At 39.2% G+C, this 21129-nt stretch overlaps 1 protein-coding gene and 1 long non-coding RNA gene across 4 annotated transcripts in view; one reads left to right on the top strand and one right to left on the bottom strand.

Annotated features, from left to right (window-relative positions):
* Positions 1–7271, bottom strand: part of ldlrad3 (low density lipoprotein receptor class A domain containing 3) — a 92050-nt gene extending 84779 nt beyond the window's left edge. Inside the window, exons 1-2 of one of the 2 annotated variants that reach the window (XM_046037861.1) lie at positions 7228–7271; positions 4287–4400 (exon numbers count right to left, since the gene is read on the bottom strand). In XM_046037861.1, the coding sequence (XP_045893817.1) occupies positions 4287–4341 (55 nt within the window). In that variant the 5' untranslated portion in view covers positions 4342–4400; positions 7228–7271. Of the gene's footprint in view, positions 1–4286; positions 4688–7227 lie in introns of those variants that run through there. The other variant, XM_046037862.1, reaches the window with a different exon arrangement.
* Positions 7272–9285: 2014 nt separating this feature from the next.
* Positions 9286–14369, top strand: LOC123962004. Of its 2 annotated transcripts, none has more exons than XR_006822822.1 (4): positions 9286–9375; positions 11982–12078; positions 12711–12815; positions 12979–14369. It is a non-coding gene; the product is annotated as an uncharacterized LOC123962004 (long non-coding RNA). The 2 variants fall into 2 exon arrangements; XR_006822823.1 differs by lacking the exon at positions 9286–9375 and adding an exon at positions 10657–10924.
* Positions 14370–21129: the final 6760 nt, after the last annotated feature.

Raw genomic sequence — 21129 nt, 5'->3', positions numbered from 1 at the left:
CTGATATTCCAATGAGTGACATCAAAGTCTCTGAGTATCTGAGCATCTGAGCTAGAGTCCAAGTCAAGTCTCAAGTCTCACGTGGTTATAACGAATGTTGTATCACCAGCTATGTTCAATCCAGGCTGCTTATAAAAGTGCATGGCTATAATGAATTCTGTAACTGTAACCTGTTTTTTACTTACAGAGCACAACCATGTAATGTACAATGCAATTAATGACAGCTTATTAACTTCTGTAAATCAACACCCACCCCAGACTCTTAAACCCAGTGTAACATTAACTAAATAAAATTGTAACGTTATATGGTCAAAGCTGTAACCTGTTTTTCACTTACAGAGCACAACCATGTCAGCCTAATGTAGGATACAATGCGTCTGCAATTGATGACAGCTTTTTAAATACTGTAAGTCAACACACCCCGCAGACTCTTAAACCCAGTGTAACGTTAACTAAATAAAACTGTAACGTTGCATGATCAACAATAAACCTGTAGCCTGTTTTTAACTTACAGAGCACAACCATGTAATGTGCAATACAATCACTAACAGCTTAAATTCCTGAAAGTCAACACAACACCAAACTCTCAAACCAGTGTAATGTTAACTAAATAAAACTGTAACGTTACATGATCAACAATGAACCTGTAACCTGTTTTTCACTTAAAGAGCACAACCACGTAATGTGCAATGCAATCAATGACAGCTTATTAACTGCTACTTATGTTAATCGACCACAACAAGTTTGGCAAGTAAATAAACGCTCATTCATCTTTTCATAACGAATGACAGTTGGACCTAACCTCCCATAGGTCATAGCTAAAGCAAGAAGCAAGCTAACGTTAGATGGCCAATGCTGAGCTAAACATGTTTATTAACCTCAGGTTACTAACCTATTTTGCGTTCAGCGCTTCTTTGTTTGGTTCCAGTTGTATGAAGTTTTAAAGCCAAAGTTTATGATGAATGGCATAGCAGCTTCCGGTGATTGTTGTCCTCTCGCATGTGGCCGCGCACGCGCAGCTTATACTACATATTCCGTAGGCAGGTTATATGTAATGGTGGGAGAGGAGCAAGCTCATCAGACGTTTCCTAAAAATAAACATCTTTCACGAGTCCCACACCTCGAGTCCGACTCGAGTCTGAAGTCTTTTGAGGACGAGCCTCAAGTCGAGTCTGAAGTCACTGCGTGTGCGACTTAAGTCGGATTCGAGTCCGAGTCTCAAACTCAGAATTTACCAAATACCAAACAAGTACATTCACATTTTTTCCATTTATTTTGCCAATTTTTTTTTATCATTGCATAAATTAAACAGTCAAAATGTGCTTTTTACTCAGGGTTTCTCACAGGATCTGGAGAGAGTATGGTGGGTGGGTTCGAGGCCCAAGAGCATCCGGTAAAGTAAATTACATGTCTATTTACTTTTAATGTACACATGTAATATGTTTTATACTTTCTGTGAATATAATCCAATTAATCTTATTTCCATCCTGTATAGACACCTTATTTTGAAAACCGGATGTTGTCACATGAGTACCCTTGCGCTAAATTCATCAAGTCCGACCCAATTTGATAAGTAATGTTATATGTGGTTCTCGTATCGCGCAACATGAAGACTTCATAGCCTCTCTTCAGGTAGGACTCTCATACTGCAACACTTGTCTTTGTAAAGAGAGAAAATGACAGGATATGGGCCCGTGTCCACCAAAGCTGCTCTTCTGAAAACACCCAGCACGAACCGCTAGCGGGCGTTTTTTCCGACTGCTTTGGTTGCTATGATACATAAAATCCGTGAAAGTGATGTTGCAAGTAGTTCTACCTAACTTCACTGGATGTAAAAAATGTCAACACAGAGTAGAGTACTTGCTCTGGCCCTTTTGTGGCCGAGGAAACACCGTTTGGACCAAGAGCTGAGGCTGGACAAAGCCCGGTTCCAGGATAGTGACCGTTGCTACGGTGTGGTGTTTGTCCCGCCCCTACTGCACTGTGATTGGACGGCTGGGTAAAAAGTGACAGTGACGAGTGCACGCTCAGTGCCTCGTCACGCTGCTGGCGTTTTTACAAGCTTGTAAAAATGCAGCGCTCCCTTTGCAATGGAGTGTAAAAAGATGCTGGCGTGAGAAAACAACGCCTTGGTGGACACAGGCCCTATAGTCGCTAACCTGCCTGTCAGCTCGCACTAGTCAGTTTCAGTGGCTTTACCATAAAGGCTTGAATACATGTGCACTCCAAATTTAGGTGCGGCTAGCTTAATAGCCTTCTCAGAAACGAGTGACAGAAACACTCAAAGCGGGTCACACCGTTTGTTCTAAGAAGTCAGCCACAGATGGAGTGGATGTGCTAGGAGACAATTCAGCAGAACAGTGTCTGCAAACGACAGTGACACTTTAAAATGCTTCCACACTGCCGACATGTCAACGTAATTGTTCTGTAAAATTTATTCGGTCTTCTTACATATTAGGTCGAACACCAAAAGTGCTTTTTTTGGACGATTAATTTCGGTGGCCGAACATTTGGTGCATAAAGCACAATTTGTTTATTCAAAGCTGACAACACATTGGACAACAAACCACAGTAATATTCTGGAGTAGATCAATCACGTGTATAGGCTCCTTTGCTCCAACAGAGCAAACTAGGGTGGGGTTTGGCAGCCCACACTAAATCTCTGTTCCACAACTAATACACATTAACTAAGTATATATTTCCAGTGTTCAAAAAAAAGTGTTCAATTTTAAAGGTTTTTATTTACGCGGAGTACAAATGTCTTTTTAAGCATATCCTCAAACTAAAACTGCAGCACTGGGCCTTTCTAACAGCAGACACATTGACTCATAGTAGGAAAAGCACAGGTGTTACCAATAATATTAACGATGGCTCTGTTGTATTCAAGTGTCCCTGTAATACCAGGACAGTGTAACAAGTGAACCGGCATGCAAAATACCAGGACTCTGAAACCTAAGCAGCTATATGGAATTCAGCCATCATTAACTTTATTGTTATACCTGCTCTTTTCCTACTGTGGCATGTAAAAATGTCTTCCACAAACACCTAAAGTACAGAAAGCATCTCAGTGGTTGTTTTTTTTTGAAACACCAATTTAATGCACCTGAAATACCAGTTTAGTGCATTGGATGCACTCAATATGTTGTGACTATAAGTTCTTGCTCAAACCATTGTGAGAAAAAAAGTGGCATCAAGTTTTTGATTACACTCCATAAAATGCCCCATTAAAGACAGGAAAAGTAACTCTTAAATGTTTACACTTGGTATCTAATTGATAAACTAACTTTCCCCATGTAGGAGGATTACGTATTTTAAAGTTTACCCCACATGCATGTACATCAATATTAAATGGGTATCATCAGGAGGAATTCCAACTCACCTAAACTTGATTTGCAGAGCAGCAGAGTTCACTCATGCTGAGCCTGAGATCATTTTTGATAAAGCATGTGCAGGTAGTTACTTTAAGTGTAAAAGATCAACACATTTTCTTTTCTCCATTAATTATATAGTCCCTTACCTTATCATCATGATCATACATAGGCTTCTTTGAGGCAGTTTGCCTTTGAATCACTGATTACCACAGACCTGTTTCACATTATGAATTCACTGCAGACCATCACTGAAATGGACACTTTTCACCACACTGTAATGACCAGTGGATAGATGTCACCAGAGACTTTGATGTCACTCATTGGAATATCAGCTCTAAAAGCTGCATGGTTAAAAGGCGTAAAGTGCCAACTGGCTGTCCTATGTATAAACTCCTGCACAAGTGTCCTCCACAGGGCCCCAGCTGTCATGGCGGGGCTGGAGAACAGATTGACTTGTCAACACTGCCCTGTCAACAACCTGTCGGTCACAACATAACCCGGAGGAGCCTATAACCCTATCTCAGTAAAACACACAGTAGATGGATATTACACGGAGGGTGTCTGTAGCAAAAATATTCTCACTCAGAAGTGAAGGGGACATGCACCCAGTGCAATGCATTCGATGTGCACAAACAATTGTGAAACCGCTGCCCCGGCTGCTAAAACTCCCATTTTCCAGACAAAAAAAACCGTTCAGTCGATGGAAATGGAAAGTCGGGTAGCTTCTTTTCATAGAGGCTGCGCCAGTAAGTTTCAGCAAACTCGTCGAAGCAAAAAAAATAAAAATACTCTGCCGCACAGCGAGCACTTCAAAAGATTTTACATTGCACCCCCCCTCCTCTAACCCACCCGTACACTGAAGCTTGTCGGCGCCGTGACAACAACATTAGTTTTCGTGTGCTATAAAAAACTTACCAACAGTTCTTGAGCCTGACCCCGAACCAAGCAGAAGGTACCAGATCCACATCATACGGTCTCCTTTTCCCCCGGCCTGACCCTTGCTATCTTGCCCCGCCGCGGGGCCAAAAACTGAGGGGGGCAAAGAAGAAAAACTTATCCGATACAGCTACTTTTCAATGTGGCCTCTTTTATTTCTTCCGGCAAAATTAGCGGTGCACTGGGCGTGAGACAGGTGGGTTCGCGTTGGGACAGAAGTAACAGTGGGAAAGTACACAAGCAGAGCTGGAAGGGGTTTCGTCGTGGCGGCAGGCAGGCTGGGGTCGGTCGCAGTCTCGTGTGTTTGGTGCCGAGAGAGGCGGAGTCGGAGGCAGAGAGCCGGCGAGCGGAGGTCGGCCACTCCGGGACAGCGGTTCCCAAACTGCGGGCTAGGGACCGCTAATGGCCCCCACTAGCAAAACCGGGAGTTGTGTCATTGTATAAGGTGACCAGATTTCTGAAATGAAAACCGGGGACATTTTTGGATTGGTGGTCAGTATGTCATTAAAAAATACATTATGTATTATATGAAATTAAAAAGGGGGGACAATTTCAGTTTTACAGTCTGTCAAATATAACTCTTCTGAATGAAATCAGGTCATTTTTAGACAGAAACTACCTTTCAGTCAATAGAGGCTGCAATCACTTTCTGGCAAGTAGAGAACTGTATTTTATGTGTTGTTTTGGCCATTTAAAGGTATTTTAAGAGGTAAAAAGCACTAGGTGAGTTATAATCTGTCAAATATAACCCTCATGAATATAATCAAGTAATAGAAATACTGAAATAACCTTTCTGTCAGTAAGTAGATGCAGCAATCACTTTCTTGCAAGTAGAATACTGCATTTTATGTGTTGTTTTGGCCATTTAAAGGTATTTCAACAGGTAAAATGGACTGGATTTATTGGTACACAGTCAGTTAAATAATGTAAGGATAATTGCAAAAGAGATCATGTTTATTTTATATATAACTCAGCAGTAAGTCATGTTGATTATAGGTTACATTCCGTTTTCCAAATATAAACAAGGATATTAGACATAGGCCTACCAAACACATATTCCATCGGCAGCATCAGGCTTCTATTATTGCCTAAAATCACGTAAATGTCATGCCTGGTTACCTATAAACTGCAAACACTTATTTGGCTACAAATGTGATTATTCAGTAAAAAGAAATGTTAAAGTATCACAAAGACAAACCTTTGCTATTACCACGGTCATAAAGTGATGTTTATTTGCACGTTATGTCAAAAAGCAGCTGGAGTCGTAGAGACTAGGCGATACAACTTTAACTTGCTGCGTACGCTCCCGCGGAGGGCAATCGCTTTTCGGCGGACAATCAGTTTTCGGCACAACACCTGTATGCTCTGCTGTCCAGTCTTTCTGGCCATGTAAAATCCGATTTCAGGTGTTTTAACACCTTATATAGTCTACGTAGTGTGATTAAAACACAGTTAAAAACGGGGCCATTTCCGGGGACAGCTCCAGACGTTAGCTAATAGCTCTGCTAACGTACATGTATTCAACAAGGGACGGCACGACTGAAAATAAAATGGGGACGGTATAGTTAGGACAAAATAACATCCAGCTACAATATGAGTGTCAGAGCTTAATACCCAGCAAGCAATTTCACGGTTAAAAGACGTCTAATTGACGTCTAAACAGAGCCCAGACATCTAGGCTAAAACAGGGCTGAATTTGGGCTGTCAGTGAAAAGTTAACAGATGTCTAACCATAGCCCAAGAATAGACCAAAATACACAGCTTTTAAAGGACTACATATCTACCTCTTAATAGACAACAGAATAGTGGCTAATGGATTTTTTTGGTTGGTTGGTTCTCACAAATGGTAATCCGTCCAAACAAATTAAATATAAAGATTTTATTAAGAAAAAGGATTACAACATAGACAACTTAAGATAATACAACATGATGAAAATATAAAGGAATTATTGCTAAAATATTATAAATACAAAACAGTTCATATATATATGAAAATACAAACAATTTTAACAACATGAAATAATAAAAACATAAATAATGATAAAATAAATTGGTTGGCTAACGTTACATCCAAATCTAGATCTTCATCTACGCTGCTACTTGATGCAGCAAGAGCATCAGATGGGTCTCTCGGTTGGCGCCAGTCTCTTGGGTAAATTGGATCCCTAACTGTTGAATATGTAAGAATATGAATATAAATAAACATTATATTTTGACTATGTTCACTGTTTTCCCATAAGACATGACTACTATCATCAAATGATTTTAAATGAAAACATATAGTATATTTCTAATTATCATTCTAATGAAGGTTTAAAAAAAAAATCATTTATAACGTTTTTTTTCTTTTTAATTTAAAAGTATTTATTACTGACCCATTTATCTCTATGGAAAATATAAAGATACTTGAACAGGACACATGTTTTAGCCATGTTGCATTAGAACAACCAAATAGAGAAAGTTGCTTTTATTCTCTATTATCTGAGAGAGCTATGTGCTGTGAATGTAAGTGTTCTGTTCTGAATATTTATTGTTTGCTTTGCTGACTGTATGCTGGAGAATTTGCAATAAATATTTAGTGTCAAAAGTCAAAAACTCATATTTTCATATCATAATGATCTAGTGAGTAAAATATGTGTGGCTTTCATTACAAATTATAACAGGTAAGGTTGCACATGTTTTATGTTCACAACCTCTGAATTCAGATAATATAGAGTAAGGGCACGAGGAAACCCGTGGGTATCATGGAGTAACGTTACAGTAACGTTAAGTTACACTTGCATGCAGCATGTTAAGCTAACCACAACGTGTCTTACTCTAACGTTACACTGTTACCCGCTGAAATGTCACGGTTCCTACACGTTAACATATAATGTAGATAAATAATGAAGACATGTCAAACAAAGACACAAATACTTACAAGACCAAAGTAAATGTCTTTTCGCTTCCAGTGTTTTCAGTAAACTCTCGCCCGTTGCTCGCTGAAAGGCCGAAGTCGTAACGTATCCCTCGTTTAAAAATGGCGGATGTGTTTATCGCGAGATCTGGCAACTCTGATGTATACTAACTTTGAAGTCTCGCGTTGCCAGGAGTCGTGTCAGTAGGGCTACAGCTGCCATCTAGCGGTTGAAAATAGTAATTGCATTTTGTTTTAAATTAAAATGAAAGTTAATGTTGTGAACGTTAGAGCGAAAATAAAGATGATTTAAATGTTTCAAACGTTTACTTGCATTTGATGACATTATATCACGCACCTCAACAGCTGCATGGGTGAAAACTACATGTAACCAATTTGGTCTGAAACAGGGCTACAGCCAAGCCGTTGATTTTAGACCACTGATTGCCTCTATGTCGCTGGGTGGGCTAAAAACAGATTACACGTAGCCTGTCCAAATAAGAGCTAAATCGTGGCTACATATAGATCTTGTCGATATTATTGACATTGCAAAAATAATGGGATAGCAACCATCTCACGTGCTGCCAGGGCAAAAACCACTATTAATCTTTTTTGACTAAAAGTGGGCTACAAATAGCCGGTCTGTCTACGAGCTAAATGGTGTCTACGCACAGGCTGCACGTAAATCATGTGAAATGAAACAAAAAATTTTGTAATCACTGTAGACCTTGCTTAAATGATGGAATATCATACACATTGCAAGTTATTTTGGCAAAAACGTCATGTAACCACATGTAAAGCTAGAAGTGGGTTACTCATAGCCGGACTAAGTCAGGTCTATAGTAAACCTTAACGGTGAAATGACGGCTATTGCTTGCTGGGCAACATCACTGCCATGGTTTCCTTCATATGAAAAACATGAGAGATGCCTGGGCGAGGACCATTTCCAGATTAATTTCCCAAGAACTACCTGTTAATCAAACTTTGCATGGGATGTGTCTCAAAACACTAATAGAAAAAGGGAAAGCTAGACCTAAAGAGACAACAGATCACAGCATTGACAAAATGCATAATATGAGATTAATAATCTCACTGTAAATTCCAGTATGAGGATGGCCTATTATGAGAACCACACCAGTCCAAGTCTATTATTTTATAATAAAGTCGGCCCACAAAAGGTATCTGTAAAGTTACATAACACACTTTCCTTAATGGAATATAATACTGTTTGGGAAAGCAGGGTGATTTGAGCTACCACACATTTTTGAAAAATAATCCATTTACTCAACCTGTGATAGAGAGAGACCCATGGATAAAGTGATAACCACATTTAATATATTTTTAAAAAGATATTTGCCATTCAAAGTATTTTTTTATGTTCAATGAGTCTTGATTCGTGTGTCTATACGTTTATAGATAAGTCTAAGAAAATCTCCCAGTGTTTTAGGAAATTACAATATGAAGCTATAGACATGGCTTCAACTCCTCTTATGGATTTGGACAGAGTAGTGGGAGAGGTACAGGATGGGAAGTCCATACATCAGGTGGCAAGAGACATGAAGATGAACAGAATGACTTTAAAGAGATACATTCAACTAGGAGACATATCAAAATTACAGCTGCAATGTTTCACCAAGTGCAATGAAATGTTGAGAACTAACAATTGAGTTGGCACAACGGAATTACATTGATGTACCTGACTCCCTTGTGGCTTAGTCCTCTCACTAGGCTCAACTTACCCCTTATTGGGTGCAAGTTGAGACAATAAGAGACCACTTTTTTTGCAAAGTCATGTTTTGAAAATTGTTTAATTTAGATCCAAAGTGATTATTCCCAGTGATGCACCACGTAAAAATAAGAACTTGAAATTGCTCATCTTAATTTATATTTATGAGTAAACTGAACAAATAATACTTAATGGCATTGTAAAATTTGTGCCCAAAGTTTCTTCAAATAAGTTGGTCTCAATGCAAAATTTATTGCGGCACAACATTGAAATTGTAGTTGGAGCTGAGCCAACTCAAGTTGATGCCAGGTCAAGTACCCTGTGTATGCTTCACGCTAAGAATGGGGTTTCCTAAGCAGTCCTGCAGGGGTAGTCATCAAGATGTTAGTGTTGGAGATGCCAGGGCAGCTCTCCTGTTTTCTTCTGGAGAACCTGAAGTCAAAAAGGTGAGTATTTTGTTTGAATATAGCACTGCAAGTCTGGCTTTGCAGTAGTCACATGTTTAATTTTTTATTTAATCGTGTGCTTGATGCTACACAGTAGCTTGAATACTAACTAAATAGTCAGTTAATGTTAGCATGGTAAACATAAACTTACTGGGTTTGATAATTTTTTTTTGTCCACATGGATTATGTTGGTTAAATCCGCTGGACATCCTGTGAGCAGGCATAACATTGACGAACCACCACTTTCTGGTCGTATTCCGGTCATTACCAACACTGACTTTGCTGTAGCTAACCTTAGCTACACTGCACATGGGGGGTTCAGGAAAGGAAGACAACACCCATTCTCTGGAATATTTATCTAAATATATTTTGAGCTTTATTAATGCTCATGGAGCGTCAATGACAAAACAGCAGATTGTCACGGTCAGAGAATTTTGAACCACTATTCGTTTATGTATTACATCAAAATTAATACTGCTAACTAGCGCAATTTTTTTTTTATGGCCATATAGCCTACAGGTTTTCCCATAAATGTATTTAAGTGTGCCCGACCTACCATGTCATTTTGTCAAGGCATTTATGCTACACTCTTTAGAAATGATTAGGTCCACTTAAGACAAAACTAATGCAGTGGCTCTGCATTATAACCTTTCTGTAACAGGTATTGGTATTATGTTGGTTAGTTTATTTAATCTGTTTGAAAGAGGTATTTAATTATTTTAATAGTCAATTTGGAGGCTGTTTATGGTGCTAGTCAACCGCACTAGTTTATACTGGGAGGTGTTCTTAACATTTTTTCAACTGTACTTTTTTTATATATGTATAGGATGAACTAAATACTTCTCAGTGTAAAGTAACTAAGTATGCCATGACTCAAAAAATTTAAAACTCATAATAGTCCTCATAAAGAAAGGATTTATAATTTCAGAGCTGTTGTATTACACTGGATTAGTTGTTGGTGTACCTAATAAACTGACAACTGTGAGAGTGTATCCATTACTCTAATAATATATATAAAATAATATAAAAGTAATGGATTACATGTAACGGCGTTACTTAATCAGGATACAAAAAAAGTAACTGTATTCCCTGAGAGAAAAAATAAGATGTAATCAGATTACAGGTACATTTTGTAAAATTGGGGATTACTCATAGGGATTACTTTAAGAAACAGAAAGTGCAGTGTTATTTGCCTCCGTATGTTTTTTAATATACAGTCTATATTATATGTGTTTCTGTGGAAACACAAAGCTAGGGAGGGACGTGTCGCTGACATTGATTGGCGTTTACAGTCGCCAGTAGCGCTGTATGCGTGTTTATGCCCCCTCCCCGTCATGCAGACACTGTGCGGACTGGTTTCAGCTCTCAGTGAGTGAACACGGCAGCCGGACCGGAACCGAGGCGAGCACAGCATACACAGCCTCCGAGACCGACAGAGGCCAGTGGGAATACAGTCCTGATGTGGTTTTCTTGCCGTGTTTCTTGGCACCCGGGGCTGAGTAAGCTAACTGAACTAGCAGCACGGCTAATCGACCAAGCTAACATACAGGTGATAGGCTACAGTTAGCGGTTTAGCAAAAAGGAAAGCTATCCACAAGGAAGCTCTGTGTAAAACATCTCAGTACAGGATTCCCTGTTGGTCTCTGAGACTGTGTTAGGTCTTGTTCATGGCGTGTTCACTGGGAGGCTGCTTAGCAAGGTTTTGTTGGCCACTCGCCAGGCTCCGTTACCAATCAGGAACCGCACCACTCCATCATTCCCTGCTGCCCCCCGCCCCTGTCATGAAAACCGGCAGTTACATTAACAGTTAACTGTGCTAATAACAGCAGCTAGTTAGCTGTTAACTAACTTAAGCAACAAGTAACGTTGAAGCTATCTGTCCATCAGGAAACTCAGAGTTGAGGCAGAGCAGCCGGAGGACATCAGAGAGAAAACTAGAATATATTTTCTCCATATTTCTAATATTTCTCCATCAGATATGATCCAGTTTCACTAAAGTTTTTTTACAGTACAGTAATCCTGTGGGGCCCAGTCCCAGAAACACTGTGCTTCAGCAGTATTATATTGAGAAATCTTTTAATTGGATGCTAAATTAATACAAGTGCAGAATGAGTCATCAACATTTTAAAATGCTATTCCAAATGACAAACTGTTAAATATCATCAAGAATAGCTACAAAACACCTTTTTTGTCATTGATGGGTCAGATACTGCCATAGTGCAAAGCATAAAAACATTTAAACATGGATTTTGATTTCATGGGAATGGAAGATTTTGTATATGTTTTCTTTAAATATACAATGAGCAGAAAATGCATCAGTGATACTCGTCTTCATTTGCCCGTTTGGCACTGAAGTAATCCAAAAGTAACTAGCAGTCAGATTACATTACTTTTATTTTGTGGTACTTGTATTACGTTACTAATACATACTACATTTTTTAGCAAGTAATTTGTAATTGTACTGGATTACATTTTTTAAGTAATCCTCCCAACCCTGGTGTTCAATACATTTGTGCATTTTTACGTTCACAACGCTGACCCTGCATTCCTCACAAAATGTAAAACAACTAATTTGTTTATCTCAAAATGTTTTATTCTTACTGCAGTTGTCCTGTGAAGCTAGATGCTGCTCCGTGGTCAGTCCCACCAGGAAAGGTGTACTGAGGTTCCACCAACCACAACACACTCTTGTGTGCTAGACAGGTATGTACATATGCGTGTTGTCGTGCATTTACATCTATAATAAACTCAATTGCCAGTTTATAAGGTAAACTTAGATAGAACTAATGCAGTATAACACAACATTCCTGCAATGATGTTCAGTTTTTATTGAATATGTTTTAGAGAGGTGTTAATTTATTGTAATGGTCATTTTGTACTCCTATAATATGTAATGGTTTCTACACTGCATTCACCAATTCACAGAGCCCTTTCTATGCCCTGGGCTTCTTAATCGCACAAAAATTCACACCCTGATGGAACAGTGATCAGAGGCAATTTGGGGTTCCTCTGTGCCCAAGGACACTTTGACATGCGGAGCCGTGGAATAGAACCACCGACCTTCCGATTAACGGACGACCCGCTTTACCTCCTGAGCCACAGCCGCCCAAAATGAAATGGGATGAACAGAATATAAGAAACACCTTTCAGTACATCCCAGAATAGTTTAACAGCAGCACTAATTACAGCCTCCAAAATTACCATTCAAATCATTTTTTATAATTTTTTTTCGGGACACATACAGAACAGACAGCTAGCAGACTGTAAGTTGATGTACACAAAAAGTGTATTGAATTAAAAATTGTAAATGGGAAATAAACGTAAACTTTTTGTAGACTTTTTTGTAGGGAATATCTCCTCGCAGTCTGCGAGCCAGAAGCCAGCGAGTGCGAAAGAGATGGTAAATCAAGTGCATTCGAACATGCTACACAATAGAGAAGGTAAGGTGTGTGTTTGTAAGGAAATACAGTATATGCACAGCCTGAATAGAAGGCAGTGTGGTCGTGCACAGTATACTATTAAAGTGTGTAAAAATATTTTGTTGTATAGATCCATTAAAAGTAAATAGACTAATTTGCCTTTTATTTCTCATTGTCCTTGCAGTTATCCTATGAAGTGTGGGTTCTGCAGTTGTCTCAGCTCAAGTCAACAAGATCTATTGAGCCGTAGACTACGACACGGAAGAGCTCACTGGCCCTGTGTTGCATTAAACACACTTTACCAGATCACATTGCAGGACTGACATCTACCTTTTCCTATGAGTAATGTGAATTTCGAGAAACTTGGACTAAGCGCAGATTTTTCATTCATCTGGCACATCATTTAAAAAGTCAACAGACTGTGCATTGCCCGGAAATTGCTAAAAATGAAACCTGTACCATTGACACTTATATCATTGATGGTGTTGGGCAGTAATGCAATGTAATATGGCTGGCTATATGGCAAAAAGAATACAGTTTTTACCTGGGAAATGGACATGGACCCCTGCATTGACAAGAAAAGAAAATGCAGAGTCATCCTGCAACTTTCTTTAACCTGACTTTGCTGCATCAAAATGAAAGATTATGTGGCAAAGAACTGAGTTAGCCAATCAAATATCTTTTAAATTAGACTAATTGTATAATATTTCATCATTTAGCTTCTATCTGAAGCAACATTCCCACACCAACACAGACCCTTGTGTTTTCTCTCAAGTGTCATTTTTGGTCTGAACAGGGTTGAGACAGAATTTCAGTCAGGTACTAAATAGTTTAAGAACCATAAAGTCTATGTCATTCAACCATCTCATCATACATTTATAATAGCCTTTAACAGAGCCTATGGTGAAAAATGTTTGCACTTAATGCTGTAATAGATCTACAGTTTTCTTGGATTTTGATCACTGCCAATCATTCTGAAATGTTTAAAAGAAATCTGAGACTAAATTGCTAAATATACATATTCATTATAAAATTTCACAGTCACAGCTGGACTAATGCACTTTTCTAAAACAGTACACTATCCCTCCTACGTTGCAAGTCAGTGCTAAAATATCATCTTTCATGTTAAAATGTAAATGTGAAATGGTGTCCCCGCGTCCCTGTACACACATCGGTTGACGATGGATGGATGGATGGATGGATGGATGGAAATGTTGGCTCCAGTTATAGCAATGTAGTATTTTTTTTTTATCCCCAGTATGTCTGATTAGCAAGCTAGCAATTGACTGCAGACACACAGTATCTAACAGTCAAGTCTTTCAAATCTATTCAGTATAAAAAGTCAACATACTACAACATACATACAGAAATATGCAAATTGATAACATACCTTGAACACCAACTTTTGATTAGTTTGCAAAGTAATGGCCATGTAAACACTTCTCACAAACATGTGAAATGGGCAGAGTTAATGTGATAAATGTATTTAGTCTTTACCAGTTTATTAGGTACATCTAGCTTAATATACAGTCTAATCCAATATTCATGCAATAAATCCTCCCATCATGAAAATGATAATGTTCAGTTTTTGTTGCAACTGTATGATCATTTGGGATCACATGGACTGGTGTTTCTGAAATTTTGTCCATCCCATTTATATCAGTGAGGCCATGCTAAATAAAAGAGACTCAGCTGTTTATCAATACAGTTCACCTGACTTCAAACTACATCTGCCAAAATCAACAAATAATGACATAAAATTTAAATAAAAACTGAACATTCCTCACCAACCTTTATTACCACAGTGGAAAAATGTTCCTTTATACATACATATTACAGTCACTTCAGATGAGGCAACTTGTGTCTGCAATTGAAGGGGTGAGGGGTTTATTAGGTTCACCGCTGATAAAATGAAACATTCAGCCATGCATCAATACTATTTCACGACACATCTTACCGAGATGTCTTTGGAGCTCGAGGAAACTCAGCGCTCAGGTTCACTTGAGAGGACAGATCTATTAAAACAGATTACAACTGATATAAGTTAAATATAAACCTATTAAATACTTATCATACAAACATAATAATTACACAGTGTTTTTACGTATCAGTGAAACTAGGCTCTATATTGTTCCACATTATGAATGTTTTGACTTTTTGAGGAACCTTACATCTTACTACAAACAATGCGTTTAGACACAGCTTATTAACTTATATGAACGCAGAGCTGACTGTCTCCACAGTAACGTTATAGGGCTAAGCAACGTTAACTAAGTTAACAGCAGTTCCTAACAGTGCAAAGTTAACGTTACCTTAATGTGTTAGCCAGAGAGCTTCAAGTATAGTCATGGCCAAAAGTGTTGGCACCCCTGAAATTTTTCCAGAAAATCAAGTATTTCTCACAGAAAAGTATTGCATTAACACATGTTTTGCTATACACATGTTTATTCCCCTTGTGTGTATTGGAACAAAACAAAACAAAGAAGGAAAAAAAGCAAATTGGACATAATTGCACACAAAACCCCCAAAATGGGCTGGACAAAATTATTGGCACCCTTTCAAAATTGTGAACAAATAAGATTGTTTCAAGCATGTGATGCTCCTTTAAACTCACCTGGGGCAAGTAACAGGTGTGGGCAATATAAAAATCACACCTGAAAGCAGATAAAAAGGAGAGAAGTTGACTTAGTCTGTGCATTGTGTGTCTGTGTGTACCACACTAAGCATGGACAACAGAAAGAGGAGAAGAGAACTGTCTGAGGACTTGAGAACCAAAATTGTGGAAAAATATCAAAAATCTCAAGGTTACAAGTCCATCTCCAGAGATCTAGATGTTCCTTTGTCCACAGTGCGCAGCATTATCAAGAAGTTTGCAAGCCATGGCACTGTAGCTAATCTCCCTGCACGTGGACAGAAGAGAAAAATTGAGGAAAGGTTGGATGGTGGATAAGCAGCCACAAACAAGTTCCAAAGAAATTCAAGCTGTCCTGCAGGCTCAGGCTGCATCAGTGTCAGCACGAACTATCCGTCGACATTTGAATGAAATGAAAGGCTATGGAAGGAGACCCAGGAGGACCCCACTGCTGACACAGAGACATAAAAAAGCAAGACTACAGTTTGCCAAAATGTACTTGAGTAAGCCTCAAGTTCAAGTTCATTTTATTTATATAGCACGTTTTATAGCAGCCACTGACTGACCAAAGTGCTTTACAGAATTAAAAGACAATAATACCATGCATAACAGCACAGCATAGAAAAGTACAGCAAAGTTAAGAACAGCTTTAAACAGGAGTAGCCAAAGCAGTATCAGACTCGTCAACAATAACAATAAAAAACAGAAATGCCAGTATCAGACTTAGATAGAAAAAACAGCATCATATTCCAAGGAGAGAAAAATTAACAAAAAAAAAATCCTTCAGGGAAAACGTCTTGTGGACAGATAAGACCAAGATAGAGCTTTTTGGTAAAGCACATCATTCTAGTGTTTTCCGAAAACGGAATGAGGACTTCAAAGAGAAGAACACAGTACCTACAGTCAAATATGGTGGAGGTTCAAAGATGTTTTGGGGTTGTTTTGCTGCCTCTGACACTGGGTGCCTTGACTGTGTGCAAGGCACCATGAAATCTGAGGATTTGCGTCCGAGATCGTGGGTCTTCCAGCAGGACAGTGACCCCAAACATACTTCAAAAAGCACACAGAAATGGATGGCAACAAAGCGCTGGAGAGTTCTGAAGTGGCCAGCAATGAGTCCAGATCTAAATCCCATTGAACACCTGTGGAGAGATCTTAAAATTGCTTTTGGGAAAAGGCGCCCTTCCAATATGAGAGACCTGGAGCAGTTTGCAAAGGAAGAGTGGTCCAAAATTCCGGGTGAGAGGTGTAAGAAGCTTATTGATGGTTATAGGAAGCGATTGATTTCAGTTATTTTTTCCAAAGGGTGTGCAACCAAATATTAAGTTAAGGGTGCCAATAATTTTGTCCAGTCCATTTTTGGAGTTTTGTATGCAATTATGTCCAATTTGCTTTTTTTCCTTCTTTGTTTGGTTTTGTTCCAATACACACAAGGGGAATAAACATGTGTATAGCAAAACATGTGTTAATGCAATACTTTTCTGTGAGAAATACTTGATTTTCTGGAAAAATTTCAGGGGTGCCAACACTTTTGGCCATGACTGTAACTTTAGCCTTTCTGTTAACATTTCTGCGCATGAAAACAGAACTTTTTCACTTACCAGACAAAAGCACACGGAGCACAACAAGGAGAAGCCCCAGATGTAAAAATAATAGGTGTTGACGACTGTCTGGAAAGGTTTCAGTCACTGGTGATACCTGACGCTACTTTTTAGCTAACGGTAGCTAATGTTAGCATAACAGTAACGCGGCAAACTGCCTGCACATACTGACACGGTTATTCCAGTGCACGGTCCAAGTCACAGAACAAAAAAAAAAACACTTTCACACTGTAAAGAAAACTAGGTTTTATCAAACTTTGTAAATTACGTTATTAAGTAAAAGTTTTGCTTCGTTACTTGCAAATTCGTCTTGCTCTCTGACGTTGATGACGTCAGATGCTGCATCACTCTGTACACTCAAAAGTTATCAGTGAGATAATGTTCACTCAACAATGATGCACATACAATTAAAACAGCATTATTCGCATTACCTGTTTTTGAGAGCTTCACCCATAATGCTTATGAGTTAGCAGCGCTGTTCGGGAATACAGTGTAATCCAGCTCACTTTATCTTTGAAACCAGCTTCTGGTCATGAACCTTCACTCCATCCTTCTAACACAGCGGTTCAAAATATGGCTTTCATTTTTATCAATCATTAACAATATGGGCAATTGAAATAAACCAAAGATTCAGGTTTGCCAAATAGCCTTGCCAGCATCAGAGTGCTTCTGCCCCCAGTTTGAGAACTACTGATCTAACATCATCATCGTTAACATCCAAGTTCATCCAAAATTTACACCAACATCAAATGGAATTATCATACAATGAAACAAATGTAAACTATCTTAGAGTTACGGTTTCGTTTTGAGAATTAATTTAGTTTTACAGGTGAAAACTTGGTGAAACCTGCTCTCTTTGTTTCCATCAGGCCGGTTTTCCAGTCAGGTAAAACCATTCCTTAAGTGTCCTCAAAACTAGAGGTCCTTTTCCACAAACGTTAGCCTTGTTAGCTTTATTTACAGATGAACTGAGGCAAAAAACGAAGTGTGAAAGAAGCTTTATCTCAGCATTAAAGCAACATTATGTATGATTTTATGTACGAGTGTAATTCAGCACGGTTGTAAATAAGGACAGCTGTAAGGTAGTGCGGGGTGAGTTAAGCCAGTATTTACTTGAGGCATCTTTAAAGTGAGGACATGATAATAAGGTCTCCATCTAAAATATGTACATTTTAGGATGTGGTGCATCCCTGGGAATAATCACTTTGGATCTAAAATGAACAGTTTTTAACTCAACTTGCCCCCAGTGAGGCGTGAGTTGAGCCTAGTGACAGGATAAGCTGAGCCACATGGGGGTCAGGGACATCAATGTCATTTTGTTGTGCCAACTTCACAACATTTAATTGCACTTAGATCAGGAGATTTTGCAGCTAGACTTTTAATATGTTTCATATCTGTGTATCTCTTAAAAGTCATCCTGTTGATCTTCATGTCCCTTGCCACCTGATGTATGGACTTCCCATTCTGTACCTCTCTCACCGAGTACACACATTTAAGTACAATTTTGTCTTTTTAGGGGCAATACTTGTTTAGCTTGATAAAGGACCACTAAAGACGTATTTTTGTTTCTGTTTCATATCAGTAATTTAATTTTATCATATCTGTTAATTAATTCTGTCATTTTGTGTTTGTGTCTTATTTTGAACTTTATCGACTTTGTTCTCAGTAAGCACAACAGCAGCATGTAGCCATCTCAGGGTATCCTGTGCCATTCTGTTAAATAAGGAAATTTTTATGGCACATGTGGCAAGCCATAATGCCACTTTCCTGCTGTGTGCCAGCAAGCGGCCAGATATTGCTCGCTTGCTGAGGTGTTTTTGATAGGGATGAAAATATTTAGAAACTGTAAAAACTAGATGTGGAGGCAACAGATGGCACAGGGGAAAACTATTTAGAGCAATCTTTTGACAGATGGTTTGCCTTGATGAAAGTTAAGAGGCAAATACTTGCAGAAAATCAAAGCGTGAAAGAAATGTAGGGGTTGCGCAGAAAGTAAGAAATAGACGCACAGAAACAAATTCCTTTTTTAAAATTGTATTTCCGGTTTTCTGATACAAACTCAGCTCTACAGTAGTAACTTCCACACAGTGAGGGCTTCAATATTTAACAACCCAGACAGAGCACAGTCCAGGCACTGAAACACAGAACGCATACATACAGAGATAAAAAGCAGAAAGCAAGAAAGGAAGTATCCTTATGCTTTGGTGTTTTCATGCCAATTTTAGTTGAAGTGTATTGGAGTGAGACAGAGAGAGGGACGGATGGACAGGAGGCTTCACCTATCAAACCTCTCTCCTCTTTATCATAGAACTGCAGCTGTGTGCAGACAGACAACCTCGCTTCGAAACAAGCCTCTCCTTTTGATAGCATGCTAACCTGGAGGCATATGATTGGGATGAGTCCCAATATCAGGCTCCTCCAGCTCACTTTATATTCATCTACACACTGCAGAGTCAAACTCCAGGGGAGGGTCTTGGCATGTCAGTCGGATCTGTTAAAACCATGCCAAAGATTCAAGCCTGATAGCTTCTGCAGGGGCCTGTTGTCCTCATGTCCCCTCCTTGTTGCCTGTAGGGCCTTATGTATCTGTTATGATGACTCTTGATGTTGAATGGTGGTGCATGTGCACTGTGTGACCACTTTTGAAAAGTCTGTTGGCAGATATGAATATTTTAATGGCTGCCACAGCAACAATAAAAGCAGACACCAGTCTCCTCAACACAAATCCCGAATACAATCAACACTAATAAAACTAAATGCTTGTTGACGAGGAAGAAAATTTGTCAGTCAGTGTTAAATGGATTTCATTCTGCTCCCCTGGAGTTATCATTAATGTTAATGCTGAGCTGTTTCACAAATTATACAGCCTGATCCATGAACCAGAACAGTATAATCTCTTCTTGGGGGGGCTCTGCATTAGAGGGCTGCAAGTTAAAAGCAGAAATGGCCTCAACTACATTACTGATTGACACACAGAGGTTCAGTAATGCCCATCAATTAGTTTAGGCTATCTATAAACAGTTCCGACCTAATTAGCCGCAGGCCAACAAATGGACTCATTAGGGGACATTAAACTCTAATATGAAGGTTGTTATTGACTTAATCGCAGGAGAACCCAATTAGTGGCCAAATTTGGAAAATGACTCTGAGGTAGTGAGACGCTCTGACTGGCGAAAAGGGAGGGGGGGGGGCAGCAACCTGGAATGACTTTGCCTGTGGGTGAGTGGTGGCACTGTGAGAGAGAGCGAGAGAGAGAGATTCAGACAGAGATGTACCGAGAGGTAAGGGTAATGTATAATGGGAGCAGCACAAAGGGAGTCTATGTGAGTGTGTGCATGTGTGGGTGTGGAGAGAGAAAACAACACTAATAGAGCAGCAGGGAAGGAGCATGAGTAAGGCAGCCAGCGGCAAGAAAGGTATCAAGGAGGTGGATAAGGAAAGCCAGCGATGAAATAAAGAAGGTGTGAGAAACAGAACAGAACAGAGAATGAATCAGGAGAGCATTGATTGAGATAGCAAACGAGAGGAATGTAATGTATTATATGCAAGCTGTGTGTATTTCTAAAAGTACATATACTGTAACTTTGCCAACATGAGCCGACACTGTCTGTGAGAGCTTTGCTAATGCATCACTTTATCTAATGACAGTGTGAAACGAGGGTGAGAGAGCAGTAATACAACTCATGAGTGCTTCATGTCCTTGTCATGCCAGCCTGCTGTCGAGGTAGCTGTGAAATGCCATGGCCCCTAAAGGACCTTGACATTCATCTTACATTTAATAACCAGTGTACCGATGTGAAGGACATCTTTGTGGGTAAGCGCCTGAGTCAGAAAAGTAGAGAGAAAAAACAGAAAGGAGGACACATCAAGGGACAACGCGCTAATGAATTCAGCAAATGCTTCTACAGGCCCGTTGACTTTGGTGGCGAATATACACACCTCACACCACACATTGACATGCAAGCTTATGTGAACAATCATGCACAAACACACAGTTATACATCCTTGCATACTTACAGAATTTTGCCAGCACTCAGGTTCACCCAGAGTCTCAATCATGCTCCTCCAAGAGCATCAATTTAATAATCATTCAATTATGTGA

Source organism: Micropterus dolomieu, linkage group LG22 (genome assembly GCF_021292245.1).
Source record: "Micropterus dolomieu isolate WLL.071019.BEF.003 ecotype Adirondacks linkage group LG22, ASM2129224v1, whole genome shotgun sequence".
Taxonomy (NCBI): domain Eukaryota; kingdom Metazoa; phylum Chordata; class Actinopteri; order Centrarchiformes; family Centrarchidae; genus Micropterus; species Micropterus dolomieu.
The sequence above is the reverse complement of the archived record's forward strand: the minus strand, read 5'-3'. Positions and strand labels throughout refer to the sequence as shown.